General features: G+C 38.3%; 1 protein-coding gene across 2 annotated transcripts in view; it reads right to left on the bottom strand.

The window, feature by feature from the left end:
- The window catches only part of LOC112835512 (alpha-fetoprotein-like), a 58,689-nt gene that overhangs the window by 29,374 nt on the left and 14,719 nt on the right, over positions 1-14,596 (bottom strand). For both annotated transcript variants that reach the window (XM_073891783.1, XM_025886985.2), the window contains exons 8-12: positions 9,992-10,206; positions 7,598-7,730; positions 5,874-5,971; positions 2,917-3,055; positions 192-418 (exon numbers count right to left, since the gene is read on the bottom strand). In XM_073891783.1, coding sequence (XP_073747884.1) covers positions 192-418; positions 2,917-3,055; positions 5,874-5,971; positions 7,598-7,730; positions 9,992-10,206 — 812 coding nt within the window. The remainder of the gene's footprint in view (positions 1-191; positions 419-2,916; positions 3,056-5,873; positions 5,972-7,597; positions 7,731-9,991; positions 10,207-14,596) is intronic.

Genomic DNA, 14,596 nt, shown 5'->3' with positions numbered 1-14,596 from the left:
TTGGCGTAGCAACCATGATAGCCATATTGCAAAACTGCAGGAATATTCTCCATTCTACTTGACCTCTAACATAACATTTAGCTGATCCACTCATTATGCAATATTTATATCTGAGCCCAGTTTACAGTCCTCTATACCTGTTCCCTTGTGGGCAGAACAAATTAAAGAACAAATTAAACAAGAATTCTTACTTTTGCTTTTCAGTTTGGAATTCCTCCTCCTGAGCTTTGCACAAGTTCTCTTTAAGGTTGATGACTTGGCCACAGGATAAAGGTGGAGAAATATAAGTTCCATTGACTTGCAGATCATCAAAGCGTGGCTTCCTGAAGGCGTACGAGGCATCACAGCAGTGGCCCACACCAGCATTGATAGGCTCTGCTTCATGTCTTCTGCATAAACCTCCAAGAATTAGTTTTGCCTTTCCCAGAAGAGAATTAAAATAAGAGCCATAAGGTTTAGGTCATTTTGTTTTGTTTTGTTTTGTTTTGTTTTACTCCATAGAAAATAAGACTCATAAATATTCTCAAATTCTGGTTTCTTCTAGTTCAGCCTGGATTTCACTGTTTGGGAAAAAGCAGGAGTGTCAGATGCAGCCTGGTTCCCAGACTTGTCCTCCCTCTTCCCCTCATCCTCAAGTTGAGTTCACTTGAACTCCACCTCCAGGTTCCTTCCCAGTCCAATTTGTAGACCAGTGTTGACTTAAGATAGGAGTTTCTTACGCTCTTTTAAATTAAAATCAAGCCTCAAGTCAACAGCACTGTTAATTTGACTCAGAAGTATAATTGCTGAGTGGAGTTCTTATTTAAGAAGCTCAAATCCAATTTGTTTCTATTTTCTAAAACTGGACATCTATAAACACCACAGTGTTCACCAAGTGAACTTGGCGTATGGTAAATGCTCTATGAATATTTATTGAATGAATGAATGATGAAAGAAATCTTTGGATCCTAGTTCAGTTATCACCTTCATTTCCTTGTCCTCTTCTAGAAATGTCACCTTGCCTTGCTCCTTGTGTGTCTGATTCTTATCCTGATGTTGTCTACAAGCCCACCCGTATGCCTTTTCAAGTATGACTCCCCAGATTCCCAATCATTTACATATTTGGGAATGAAGTAATTGAAGCCAGTAAGCATCAACATTTCATGTATGAGTTTATCCATTTCAAATGTAACCAAAGAGATCACCTAAAAATAAGGCTTTAGAAACACATAAGTCTAATTGAAAGAGTTCCCCAAGAAAGGCATGACTAGATAATAAAACTTTATAATGAAATAAAAGTTAGACAGGGCTAGATAATAAAATTTTTTATATCTTCAATCAAAAAAGTATGTTTTATCAGAAGAAAGACCAATTTAGCATAAAGGAGATGTTTTATCAAGAACATTTAGGGCAGAGAAAACTGTCACCAAATAAGAATTCAGTAGTGTTAAAATAATACCACTTGAGAGAGACCTGGAGACTACATCTTGGAGACATGAGCATACAGGTCCCTGGAGGGATGTTCTCCATTGTGAGGAAGACATAATTTCTCATTTCTCAGGATAGCCTGGAAGAAATATCCCTTAAGACCATCCCTTCCCTTCTTCTGATTCCATTTGCACAACTACCCATATTCTCATTCAACTTCCTAAGTATTTTGATTCAGGAAAAAGTGTACTCTAGTTATTAGGCCCAATTATTGATGCCATTGGAAAGACATTTCTCATTGTAAATGAACACAGTGGTGGTATTCTGTCTAATAAATTTAACACTTATGAGTTTGATGTGAGATAATAGACAGTATAAATATTTGATCTTTGACTCCAGTTCCTGACAAAGGTCTTCTGAAGCCCTTGTAAATTCCTAAGTGATAAGGGAATTAGGAGCATCTTTTGTTCTAATGAGGCGACTCTGGGTGGGCTCCTGGATGGGGGCTCATTCCCAGAAAGACCAAGCCGTGATTAGAAGCTTGGAATTTTCAGCCCCACCCCACCCCCCATTCTCCAGAGAGGGGAGATGGGCTGGAAATGAGTTAATAATTGATCATGTGTATACATAAGGAAGCTTTTTAAAATCCCAACAGTTTGGGGGTTGGAGAGCTCCCAAGTGGGCGAACCCATCCATATACTAAGAGGGTGACACATCCCAATTCCACAGGAACAAAAGCTTCTGCACTCAGGACGCTCCCAGACCTCACCCTAAGTATCTTTTCATTTGGAAGTTCACATTTTCCTTTATCAAATATTTTACCTATCTGGTAAACTTAAGTAAGTGTTCCTCTTAGTTCTATGAGCTGCTCTAACAAATTAATCAAACCTGAGAAGGAGATCCTGGAAACCTTAGATTTATAGCTGGTTAGTCAAAATCACAGGGGACAATCTGGACTTGCAAATGTTATCTGAAGTGGGATAGGAGCAGTCTTGCAGGACTGAGTCCTTAACCTGTGGAATCTGACATTATCTCCAGATAGAGTTGTCAGAATGAGTTAAATTGTAGGACACCCAGCTGGGGTCACAGAAAATTGCTTCTTGTATGGAAAAACATCCAGTGTCAGAGGTGTGGTGACTGTTTTTTGGTTTTGTTTTGTTTTTTTCCTATACATTTGATTAGGATGACTTAGTCTAAAATCAGCATTTTCTTTGAAGTTGTTGACAAAGTCAATTTTGTTGGCTTGAAAATCCAAGAGTTAGACCGTGGAGTATGATCCAGGTAAAGACTTGTTGAATCTGACATCACCACCATTAGAGAAGTAACAGCCTTACCTCTGCTGCTAATCAAGACAATTGGCATGAGCTGGCCTAAAAAAAGTTCTCCTGGGGATAGAAATATCAAACTCCATTGACAATTCATGATGTGTCCACAAACATGACATTGAGTGCTGGAGGCTAGAGATTAGGACTTCAAGAGCAGGCAAACATGAAGTCAAGACAGACTTACCGAGTCCTCCATGCAGGCAAATTGTTGCTCATCTCTCAGGGGGCAACATTTGGTGGCAGCAGCTCCCATGTTCTTTATGAACATAACCAACTCTTGAGCAGATAGTTGTGGGGCTTTCTTAGTATAAAGGATTATGAGCCTGAAAGAATAATTTTCTCTTACTCCTGGCAATGACCATGTGCCTAAAATGAAGAATTCTAGAGTTTCCTCAATATTTGACAATCTCTAGCTTAGGTTGAATGAAACATTAAACAGGGTTTAATTCTTTTTAGTCCTTATTCCAAAGATCCAAGAACTTATTCAATATACCTAGAATTCTCTTCACACCTCACACATTACTCCACCCTGATCCTATGCTGGGGTGGTGGCAGGGGGGAGCGGGTGGTACTTATCAAGGATACTATGAGAGCTAATTTGGATGGCTGCAAAATCAGACTTAGTAAACAGCTTCTGAAATAAATGTATACACAGGCCATCACAGCCTGTGTTGGTTGTCTACAGTGTGTAGGAATAGGGGGACAGCAACAATCAGCAAACAGGCCCTAATTTCACATGGCTCACACCCTAATGGGCGAGATAGCAGGTACACTCAATGTAGTGACAGGAATTTAGAGTGCTGTAGCTGCGCCGAGAATGGCTTCTAATCCCATCTCAGGAAGGTCACACATGCCTCCTGGAGGAAATGGCAGGTGGGCTGAGATCTAACAATAACAAAAAATGAGCCTGGTGAAGGGGAGTGAAAGTGGGAGGGGAGCCATTGAATGTGATTGTGGTTTTGTTTTGTGGGGTTTGGGGGGGTCATTGGGGATTGGAGACAGAAAGAGGAAGAAACCTTAGTTACAGAATCAGATTTGCCTCGTTTTTAGGATAATTATAGTTGCCATATAAAGAATGAATGAAGGTGGGCAAGAAGCAATGTGAGGGAAGAAGTAGTTGAAGGCCATTCCAGAAATCTAAGTGAGAGACAATGATAGACTCAACTAGGAAAGTGGTGGGGGGAACAGACAGATATGAGGAAGATTTTAAGGAGAAAGACTCTACTGACCTGGATTTGAAGACAACAAAAAATCAGAATCAATCATTGCTTTTATATTATAATGGAGTTGGGGAAAGAATTTAGCCGTAACATCCAATGAGCAGGCAACCTAATCCAGTGGTTCTAGTGTGTGACTCATGGACCTGCAGTTATCAGCAGCCCTGGGGACTTGTTAGGAATGCAGATTCTCAGGCCTCATCTCAGACTTACAGATGAGAAACTCTGGGGACGGGGCTGGGTTTTAACAAGTCCTCCAGGTAATTTTGACACACTCTAAATTTTGAGAACCACAGATCTAATCTTTAAACTAGACATTAGTAAATGAACACAATATAGAAGTAATAAGCCAAATATTCTTTCTGAAAGAATAATTTTTTTCTGGATCCATTATTCTGGACACAAATTTTATGTATTTATGTATTTATGTATTCCTTTAAAATATCACTTTAATTCCTGCACAATTTTTATATTAGTTTGGATAGACTAGGTTTTGTAACAATAACAAAAAATGCAACTTTGTTGCATGGTTTCAAACCACAAAGGTTTATTTTTTGGGGCACATGGGTGGCTCAGTCGTTAAGTGTCTGCCTTTGGCTCTGGTCATGATCCTAGGGTGCTCTCTGCTCAGGGGAGAGCCTGCTTCTCCCTCTCCCACTCCCCCTGCTTGTATTCACTCTCTTGCTGTGTCTCTGTCAAATAAGTAAATAAAATCTTAAAAAAAAAAAAAAAAAGAGGGGCGCCTGGGTGGCTCAGTTGGTTAAGCGACTGCCTTCGGCTCAGGTCATGATCCGGGAGTTCTGGGATCGAGTCCCGCATCGGGCTCCCTGCTCAGCAGGGAGTCTGCTTCTCCCTCTGACCCTCCCCCCTCTCATGTGCTCTCTCTCTCTCTCATTTTCTCTCTCAAATAAAAATAAAATAAAATCTTTAAAAAAAGAGAGAGAGAAACAAAGGTTTATTTCTTATTCAAGCAGTATGTCCAGTGCAATTTGGCATGGTGGTTCTGCTCATCTGGAACCAAGACAGATAGATCAGCTACCATCTCAAATGTATCTGGATATTGTGTCAGAAGGAAAGGAGAAAATAGAAAAGCATGCATTGGTTGTTAAAGCTTCTGCCCCCAAAGTTTTCACATTTTATTAGCCAAATCAAGTCACGTGGTGTGACATATATTTTTTTTTCAATGGACACAATATTTTGCAGATCATCCAATCAAGAGGTTGAGTCTATTTCTCTACCCCTTGACTCAGCTTGGCCATATGACTTACTTTGGCTAATGGGACAGTAGCAAATGTGATGTAAGTAGAGTCTTAAAATGACATCAATTTCAAGCTGAATTTATGGGACACTATATCAAACTGATTTTTTCCTCAATGCTCCACTAAATAGACTATTACAGTAAGACCCTAAAGATTACTAAAAATTGACTTTTGGTTTTTGACACAGTGATCTTTGAAATATCATCTCTCTGCACACAAGAGGCTTATGTATTCTCTCTGGCAAATAGCTCAGGTATCTATTCATCTCTACCCTCCATGGTGAAAATACTAAATTTACTATATGACCAGACTTGAAACTGACAAAAGGATGCTACCACTGCAGGCAAAGCCCTAAATAAATGTCTAGGTGGGAGGGAGAAGACCCCAAAGAGACTGCAGGAAAGCAGCCAGGGCGTGCTTGGTTCCCTAACCTCTGGATATTGGCCGGAATCTGGAAACTGGCCTGGAAAGACATGTAGAAACACCTAAGGCTATGTGGACATCTGTATTATCAAGACAAAGATAGCTAGGTTAATTTTGAACTCATTTTTCCCTTGGCCTCTGAGATTTCAAGGTTGGATGTCGACTCTTAGCAGCTCTCAGCATCAGGAGTTCACACAAACTCACTAACAAGCATAAATCTGGAAAATATCTTGGAAACCTACCAGTCATGGAAGTTAGCATCTCCTAATTTCTCATGTAAATCACAGTGATGTTTTACACGCTCACGGCTTTCACGAACCACTCTCTGGAACATCTCTTGCTGGAAAATAAAGATAATCAGTGTTATCACTGTTAACGATATATCTTGAGGTAAGATTGCAAAACCCTGATAGTTTAATGTAACTATTTTCCTAAACCCAGGGCTTTATTTACTTAGTGAGCTTGCAAATCTTGAAAAACATGTTCTGGTAAAACAGGAACGGCCGAGTACTTTGTGGAGAAAAGAAGCGGTACAACAAGATTGATATTTAGTTTCTGGTGATATAAATTCATTTGTGGTTGATACGGTGTATTTTACAAGCATAAGGCAAATCATTCATCAAGCCAAAGAGATATTTAAAGGTAGTTTACAGATCTAAGTTTGATTGGTCAGAGAGTGTTGGTTATATTTAATAATACAGCCTTTTTACATAAACAGCACAGATACAGAGATGCAGGTATAAGCGTAGAAATATAAGTATGTATTAAGAAGTCACGGTTTAATAAGAACATCCAGCAGCCTTTAATATGGTAAAGCACTCCACAAAAACACATTGAAGTGAATCAAATGGAAATCTCAGAACTAACCGCTAGTTCAAAGAGTTCTTCAGCTGTGCACATAAAATTCCAGTGGGAAAATACAAGTGACCTTTCAGGCTTAGTTCTTCAGTAGGAGGACAGGTTATCATCCTAACTAATCTGACCCAGTGTACATGATCTTACTGAGCAGTGTTTGTTACAGTGAAAATTTTACCAGATTTGCAAACTGTTTGCCTAGATTTAACCCTTAGCCTTGTCCTTACTGCCTGTGTGAAGTTGGGCAAGTCTTTTAAACCTTCTACGACTCAATACTTTCATCTACAAAATGCAGTTAATAATTCTGGCATTACCTACGTTATTGGGCTGGTGTGAGGATCAAATAGGATACTGGTTGCAAAGTTGCTTTGTGAACTCTAAACATCCATGTTCCTGTAAGGTGCTATTATCATAATGATTATTGTGGAGGTCTACTGGGGATGCTGCAAAAGGGTGCTCACCCACAGGGGAATAAATTACCTTCATTGATCCTTCTCTCTGGGAACAGAAATGTGATAGATAAACCTGCTTGAGCCCAGACAGGACAAGAGACACCTTCAATACTCTACCACTACCCCACCCTCTGTAAATATGTAAGCCATCGCTTAGAATAACATAAACCAGAACCAACCTGGTTCATGGTAATCCACAGATAAGTGATCATCTGGTCACATACGTAAGGTCACCTGCTTTTTTCATGTCAGATGCACAAACAGAGCTGCTGCCTGTGAACAGTATGATTTCTGGCCTGAAACAGGGACAGTTTCCAGGACTACTTAGTGGAAATAGTCAATCTTCTCATACCCTGATATGCTGTGCTTTCATGCCATCTGCTGAGGTTCCTAGCAGACACTCATTAAAAGAGAAGATTGGACAGAGAAGGTTTCATGACGCACAGAGGCTATAAGACAGTGACTCACCTAGGGAGCTGCTATAGTATGATGCTGGGGCCTTTGGTTTAGATGAAAATCATATTTGTTGTGCAGTGTTGGCAATTAGCAAGAAGGAGCACAATCTTTTTACAAAATATGGCACTACCAACAGCACAGGAATTTTTCCTATGATGGTAATCACTTATGAGTAACAAGTTAAAAAATAAAAAGGCATTTACCCCATGGCTATAGCATTCCAGAGGATTTTCTAATTTACAGCATTTTGCCAATAAATTTTGATATACCGTATCCACTCTTGAAACCACGGGAACTGCCAGTTCTGAATGTCTTCTTGAATATTCATAAAGAAACCTGTATCCATATGAAATATATTAGAAACAGTAAAATTCAGAAGTCATGAGTTTTCTTTCAAAACCCAATTATGATTATGAAATTTATTCAATATTTTCACTGATTTTAGGCATTTGGAAACTTTGGGAGGACGGCAGGAAGGTTTAATTGACTACATTTTGAGATAAGGAAACAGAATCAATACAATTACGTGATTTTTCCAAAGTCACACAAGAATGGTGTCAGATTTAGAACTTGAAACTAAAACAATCTGATTAGCTGATAGTTTCTGGCTCAGGGTCACTACTTACTTTTATGAGAAATTAATTTCCAGTATTTGGATGAGAGCACATTTTTCTCAATCATCTCTGAGGCTAGATTTTATAAGTATTAGAATTTTTTTTTGATAGAAAGTGATAGCTAGGTATTAAATCATCATCTTCCCCTCTTTTCCAGCTAAGTTTTCAAGCTTGAGTGGTCCAAGCATAATCTATACATTATTCTGGGTTACAAGAAAGAGAAATTTGGACCCTAGAATGTTTACAAAGGAATCACAAGCACCTTTGAAGTGATCTTATCCAACCCCTCAGTTAGTAGCTGGAACAGAAGAGCCTAAGGAAATTAAGTGGCTTGACCTACATTCCAAAGTTTATGCATGACAAAGCTAGTCTTTGGAAGTCTGGTCTCCCAACTCATAGCTTAATGTGATTTCCACTAGGAAGTTGTGCCTATCGACTTTTCCAGTACCAAATGCAAGTTTAGGAACGAGTGGGTTCAGGCAGTGACATTTACTTTTATAAGCCATATCAAATATAATTCCAGAAATATAGCTCAAGTCATTCTACAAAGAGCTTTGAAGAAAACTCAAATTCTTATGCATTGTTGGAGTTTAATTGCTCCAAATAATGCTTCACAAAGTGACTTTGGAAATACTTCAATCACACAGCAATATTGTTTTAATATTACATATTGAAATCAGTTTGTCTTGTACAAATCAATATGCATTTTGGAATGGACACCTGAGATGTTAATATTCCATCTCTCTAATCTTTAAATGCCACACCATGGCTTAGGTAGTAGGTATTAAATTAATTAAAATAGAAGAGCTCACCAGGTATACCAATCTGAAACCATTCCTTAGGGATGAGTATCTTAGAGAAAAGTTTGCAAATACTTGACCCTCACTGTGTTTTTAAAAATTCTGTATTAGTTGTCAACACTTAAAAATCAAGCAACTTCCAGCTTCTTTCAAAATGCAGTAGACCCTATAACCTAGCAACTGCACTACTATGTCTTTACCCCAAAGATATAAATGTAGTGATCCAAAGGGGCACATGCACCCCAATGTTCATAGCAGCAATGTCCACAAAAGCCAAACTGTGGAAAGAGCCCAGATGTCCACACACACACACACATGCACACAATGGAATACTACTTGTCATTTGCAAAGACATGGATGGAACTAGAGGGTATTATGCTAAGCAAAATAAGTCAATCAGAGGGGCGCCTGGGTGGCTCAGTTGGTTAAGCGACTGCCTTCGGCTCAGGTCATGATCCTGGAGTCCCGGGATCGAGTCCCACATCGGGCTCCCTGCTCAGCGGGGAGTCTGCTTCTCCCTCTGACCCTCTGACCCTCTTCCCTCTCGTGCTATCTCTCATTCTCTCTCTCTCAAATAAATAAATAAAATCTTAAAAAAAAATAAGTCAATCAGAGAAAGACAATTATGATCTCACTCATATGTGGAATTTAAGAAACAGAGGATCATAGGGGAAGGGAGAGAAAAATAAAACAAGATGAAATCAGAGAGGGAAACAAACTGTAAGAGACTCTTAATCATAGGAAATAAACTGAGGGTTGCTGGAGGGGAGGGGGTGGGAGGATGGGGTAACTGGGTGATGGACATTAAGGAGAGCACGTGATGTGATGAACACAGGGTGTTATATAAGACTGATGAATCATTGACCTCTACCTCTGAAACTAATAATACGCTATATGTTAATTAATTGAATTTAAATAAAAATAAAATAAAATAAATAACATAAAATAAAATACATGCAGTAGACCCAACTACCCCAAGCCTGCATTCCTATATGCTAACAAGTGGCTGGAGCTGTATAAGTAACTGCCACTTTTGACTCCACCAAACATCTCCTCTTAAACAATTTGAGTCACTCATTTACATCATGGGTTAGCATCTGTCATCATTCAAGTCTACAACCCTTCCCAAAAAGTCCATAAATATAGTAGTCCATTACAAAGATTTTACAAAAGTCTGTATTACTCTTGCAGGAAATCATCTGGCTTGTTGGAGAACTGTGCGCATACAAATCGGTCTTCTGTAAATCTGCTGAGTGGCAAGGATGGAAGATCAGGTTCATCGTCATTTTCTGAGTTGATAGCACATTCCCCTCGAAATGGCTCCGGCAGCGCACAGCACGGACTGATTTTGCTGGAGAGGATCGACTGCTTGGAACAGGTATAGTTCATAAGCTGGCTCTATAAAACATCAAAAGGAGCAGTTGTTTTTGATGACTTCATTCTGAACTTATTTATTTTTATTGTTATTACTAGAAAACCAGAGAAGAACTTGGCATCTTCTATTGCTTTATCCTTGGCAAACTGAGAGAACCAAAAGGTCAGTGTATAGTGAGTCATTCTAATAAGGAAGGCTTCTCTATTTGACCTCACTCAAGTGTCACAAGTTCTTTTCACATCTCTTAAGGAACTTAAGGGGAGACCGACTAGAGTATTGTTTCCATGGTTAGCCCCACAAGATACAAAGGAGAGTTTTATTGTCTTATTATCATTGTTGTTGTTTTAGGATTCCAGTTTAGAAAACATTTTGTCTCTGTCATTTACCACATATGTTGCTATAATATTACTATTATGCTTACATATTTAACATATTTACTTACACACACAAATAATTATGTACATGTGTATATGAATAAATTAATCTCTGCACTTAAGAAACTCACAGTCTAATTAGAGAGTCAAATAAGTAAACAACAATCATAATGCAGTATAACAGAAGTTGTAGGAGAAGTGCATATGTGACCCTTTGGAAGAAAAAAGATTGTCAATCTAGACTGGGTGGAGGTCAGAGTGAAGATCTTAATATGAGTCCTGAAGGACAAATAAAAGTTACTTGGAAACTAAGGAAGAGGAAGAACATTCCAAAATTATTCATCTTTATATATAAAAAAATCCTGGAAGTGAGATTATATGACATATTTGGGGAAATGATATGTAGGATCTTTGGGGGTTATTGAGAAAATGTAGTTGAGAAATGATGGGGCTTACTCTGGAAAACAGGGCGGAGGTTCCTCAAAAAGTTCAAAATAGAACTACCCTACAATCCAGCAAGTGCACTACTAGGTATTTACCCAAAGAATACAAAAATACTAATTCAAAGGGACGTATGCACCCTCCAATGTTCACAACAGCAGCATTCATTATAGCCAAACTGTGGAAGCAGCCCAGGGTCCATTGATGAATAGATAAAGAAGAGGTGGTATATATACATAATGGAATATTACTCAGCCATTCAAAAGAATGAAATCTTGCCATTTGCAATGACATGGGTGGAGCTAGAGGCTATTATGCTAAGTGAAATAAGTCAGTCAGAGAAAGACAAATACCATATGATTTCACTCACATGTGGAATTTAAGAAATGAAACAGATGGACATAGGGGAAAAAAGAGAGGCAAACCATAAAAAAACTCTTCATGGCAGAGAACAAACTGATGGTTGCCGGAGGGGAGGTGGGCAGGGCATGGGCTAGAAGGGGGTTGGGCATTAAGGAGGGCACTTGTTGTGATGAGCACTGGGTGTTGTATGTAAGTGATGAACCACTGAATTCTACTCCTGAAACCAAAGGCCAGCCATCTCGGACTACATGTGTAAAAATAAAAAAGGAAAAGACCAAGAACAGATCTACTGGGAATACCAATTTTTAAAGAGTAGTAGAAGAGGGGAAGAAAATTGAAAGAAATTGTGAGAACACAGAGGTTCCAAGTCGATGAAAAACTTCTCCCACCACCTATCATCTTCTAGACACACCTTTGCAGTCATCACTGGAAAAATAAATCATTGCAGTGCTTGACAGCTTTGGCTCTGAAGTCAAACTTCCTGAGTTCTAATCTTGACTTTGCTACTTCCCAACTTTGTGACCTAGGCAAGCTACTTCGCTTCTCGATGCCTCAATTTTCCTCATCTATAACATGGGGGCTAAAGTAATACCTCCTAAGCTTGTGGGAACTAAATGGAATAATAATTATTAGGAATAAAGAAAGGAGCCTGGCCCAGGTTAAGTACTATAAAAGTGTTTGTTGAATAAAAGTGAAATGCTTAGAATTAGCGGCTGCATGCAGAAATTATTTTTTTAAAGTTTGTACTATAGCAATTATTATACAACCCCAGAATGTTGGTCTAATAGTGCCTTGAAGTCAAAGAAAGAGAGAGAACCCTACAACGTAAAATTTAATTATGTTGACTGGGTGATATAATAGACTTATAAGCCCTATTAATTCATATCACCTAATATTAAAAATTAACATCTATTATAAAGGTTATGTGCTTTTTGAGTTGGGTTTGATATTGTGAAGCATCAGGGAATGATATAAGCACTGATAAGTATAAGAAACTTTCTAGGACTTAAAATTCAAAGGTATATAACCCATACACCATTCCAAAAAGCATTAGAAGAAATACTCTAATAATAAGATAATTAAATCAATATGAAAAATAAACAGTAGAAAGGGTGCATTTATCATGATAAGCACTGAGTAATGCACAGAATTGTTGAATTGCTACATTGTACACCTGAAACTAATGTAACACTATGTTAACTATCCTGGAATTAAAAGTTATTAAGTAAATAAATAAATAAACAGTGGAATACAGTGTATCAAAGAAATGATAGTTCAACTGAAATCACTCTTGTTAACAACGTTATTAAAAAAGAAAAAGTACAGGGTGCCTGGGTGGCTCAGTTGGTTAAGTGACTGCTTCGGCTCAGGTCATGATTCTGGAGTCCCAGGATCGAGTCCTACATCAGGCTCCCTGCTCAGTGGGGAGTCTGCTTCTCCCTCTGACCTTCCCCCTTCTCATGGTCTCTCTCTCTATCTCATTCTCTCTCTCAAATAAATAAATAAAATCTTAAAAAAAAAGTACAAAAAAACTAAGAAGTCAACCCCAACAACTGAAATAAAAACAGCTAAGGAAACCTGAGAGAACGAATAAAATTAAAAGCAGAACCTAGTAGAATTAATAAATAAGTCCAAGAACTTTGCCTTGGAGAGGACCAAGACATTAATTAGGACCTTTGCAAAGCTAATTAAATAAAGGAGAAAATGCAAATACATGGAAAAAAGGAAATATAATTACATACTTGATGTTTTTAATTATCAAATAATAATATTACTATGTAGAACTCAATACCTAAATGAGAAAATGCTGATAAAGGAGAGTTTCTTTTAAAAAATATATGTTACAAAACCTGACCAAAAAATGGTGCAGTTGATGCTCATTAGTCACAATAGTTATAAATTCACTGAATTTGTGAATACTGACTCATCAGCCCTAGGAGAATCTAGAATGAGTACCCTGCAAGCCTCTGGTCCCATTTTTGTTGTCAACAGATCAAGACCTAACCTTGTGTTATGTGCGTTTCTATTTAAAGACCCCTTATTTAATACATACAGTTGATTTATTAATGTTGAACTAATATGTCTAACACATTATTTTCTCCATAAGGCTGTTTAGGAACCCCAGACAGCACCTCAGCACTATGCTTGGGGGCCATTTCAAACAGCTAACTTGTCAACCAAAAAACACAAAATTGTGAAAAATGAGGCACTAGACTACAGAAAGGACACTTATTTACAGTACAAGAGCTAAAACAAGAAGGCAGAGACTTGTCCCCAGCCGGGACTATGGGCATCAGGCAACTCAAATTCTCCACTGCTCTGAGCATGCCCAAGTCTGCGGACGACCACCGAAGTGCTGTAAGTATTGACTTGGAACAGAGTTGGGGTAAATGTGGGCAAATAGGTGAATTCACAAGCACTGAATTAACAAATAGTGAAGGTGGACTGAAAAATGTCAAAATAAATCTACAGCAAAAGCAATGGAAAATCTGTCACACGGGTTTCTGTCTCAATCCCTGCTCCAGTTTCATGGACAAGTTCTTGCAAACCTTCACAAAACAGGTCATTCTCAATATTGTTACATGAGCTCACAGATTTTGAAAGGGAAAACAGTGCAATTTTTGGAAGGTAGCATAACTGAATACCAAAACCTGAAAGTTCTAGATCAATCTCATGTAAATACAAATACAAAAATTTGAAAATTATGTATATATAAAATCCGGAAATATAGCAAAATGAGATGGATGTAAGCAATCTAAAGATGGTTAAAAGTTAAGAAATCTTTTAATATGATTCACCAATGAATAAGTTAAGTGGAAATCAAATGATGATCCTAAGAAAACAAAAGAACATTTGCTAATGTTAAGAATCCATCCTAATTAAAAACAGAACAACCTTGGGATGCCTGGGTGGCTCAATTTGTTAAGCATGGGACTCTTGATTTCGGCTCAGTTCATCATCTCAGAGTTGTGAGATCAAGCCCCTTGTTGGTCTCCGTGCTCAGCGCAGAGTCTGCTTGAGATTCTCCCCACCCCCCGAACCCTGCTCATGTGCATGCTTTCTCTCAAATAAATAAATAAAATCTTTAAAAAAAAAAACAAGAAAACAAATCTCTAAAATAAGAGTGAAAAATCTCTTAACACATACACAATACCTTTCTCAAGTCAGTAACTTTAAACATGTCTCCATGAAAGTCTGGACCAAGACAGGAATGCTAGAACCATTTATAGTTTTT

The sequence above is a fragment of the Callorhinus ursinus genome, unplaced genomic scaffold (genome assembly GCF_003265705.2).
Source record: "Callorhinus ursinus isolate GAN/ISIS: 27379988/994484 unplaced genomic scaffold, GSC_fseal_2.0 scaffold4, whole genome shotgun sequence".
Classification (NCBI taxonomy): domain Eukaryota; kingdom Metazoa; phylum Chordata; class Mammalia; order Carnivora; family Otariidae; genus Callorhinus; species Callorhinus ursinus.
Note: the sequence above shows the minus strand (reverse complement) of the source record. Positions and strands in the feature narration are given on the sequence as shown.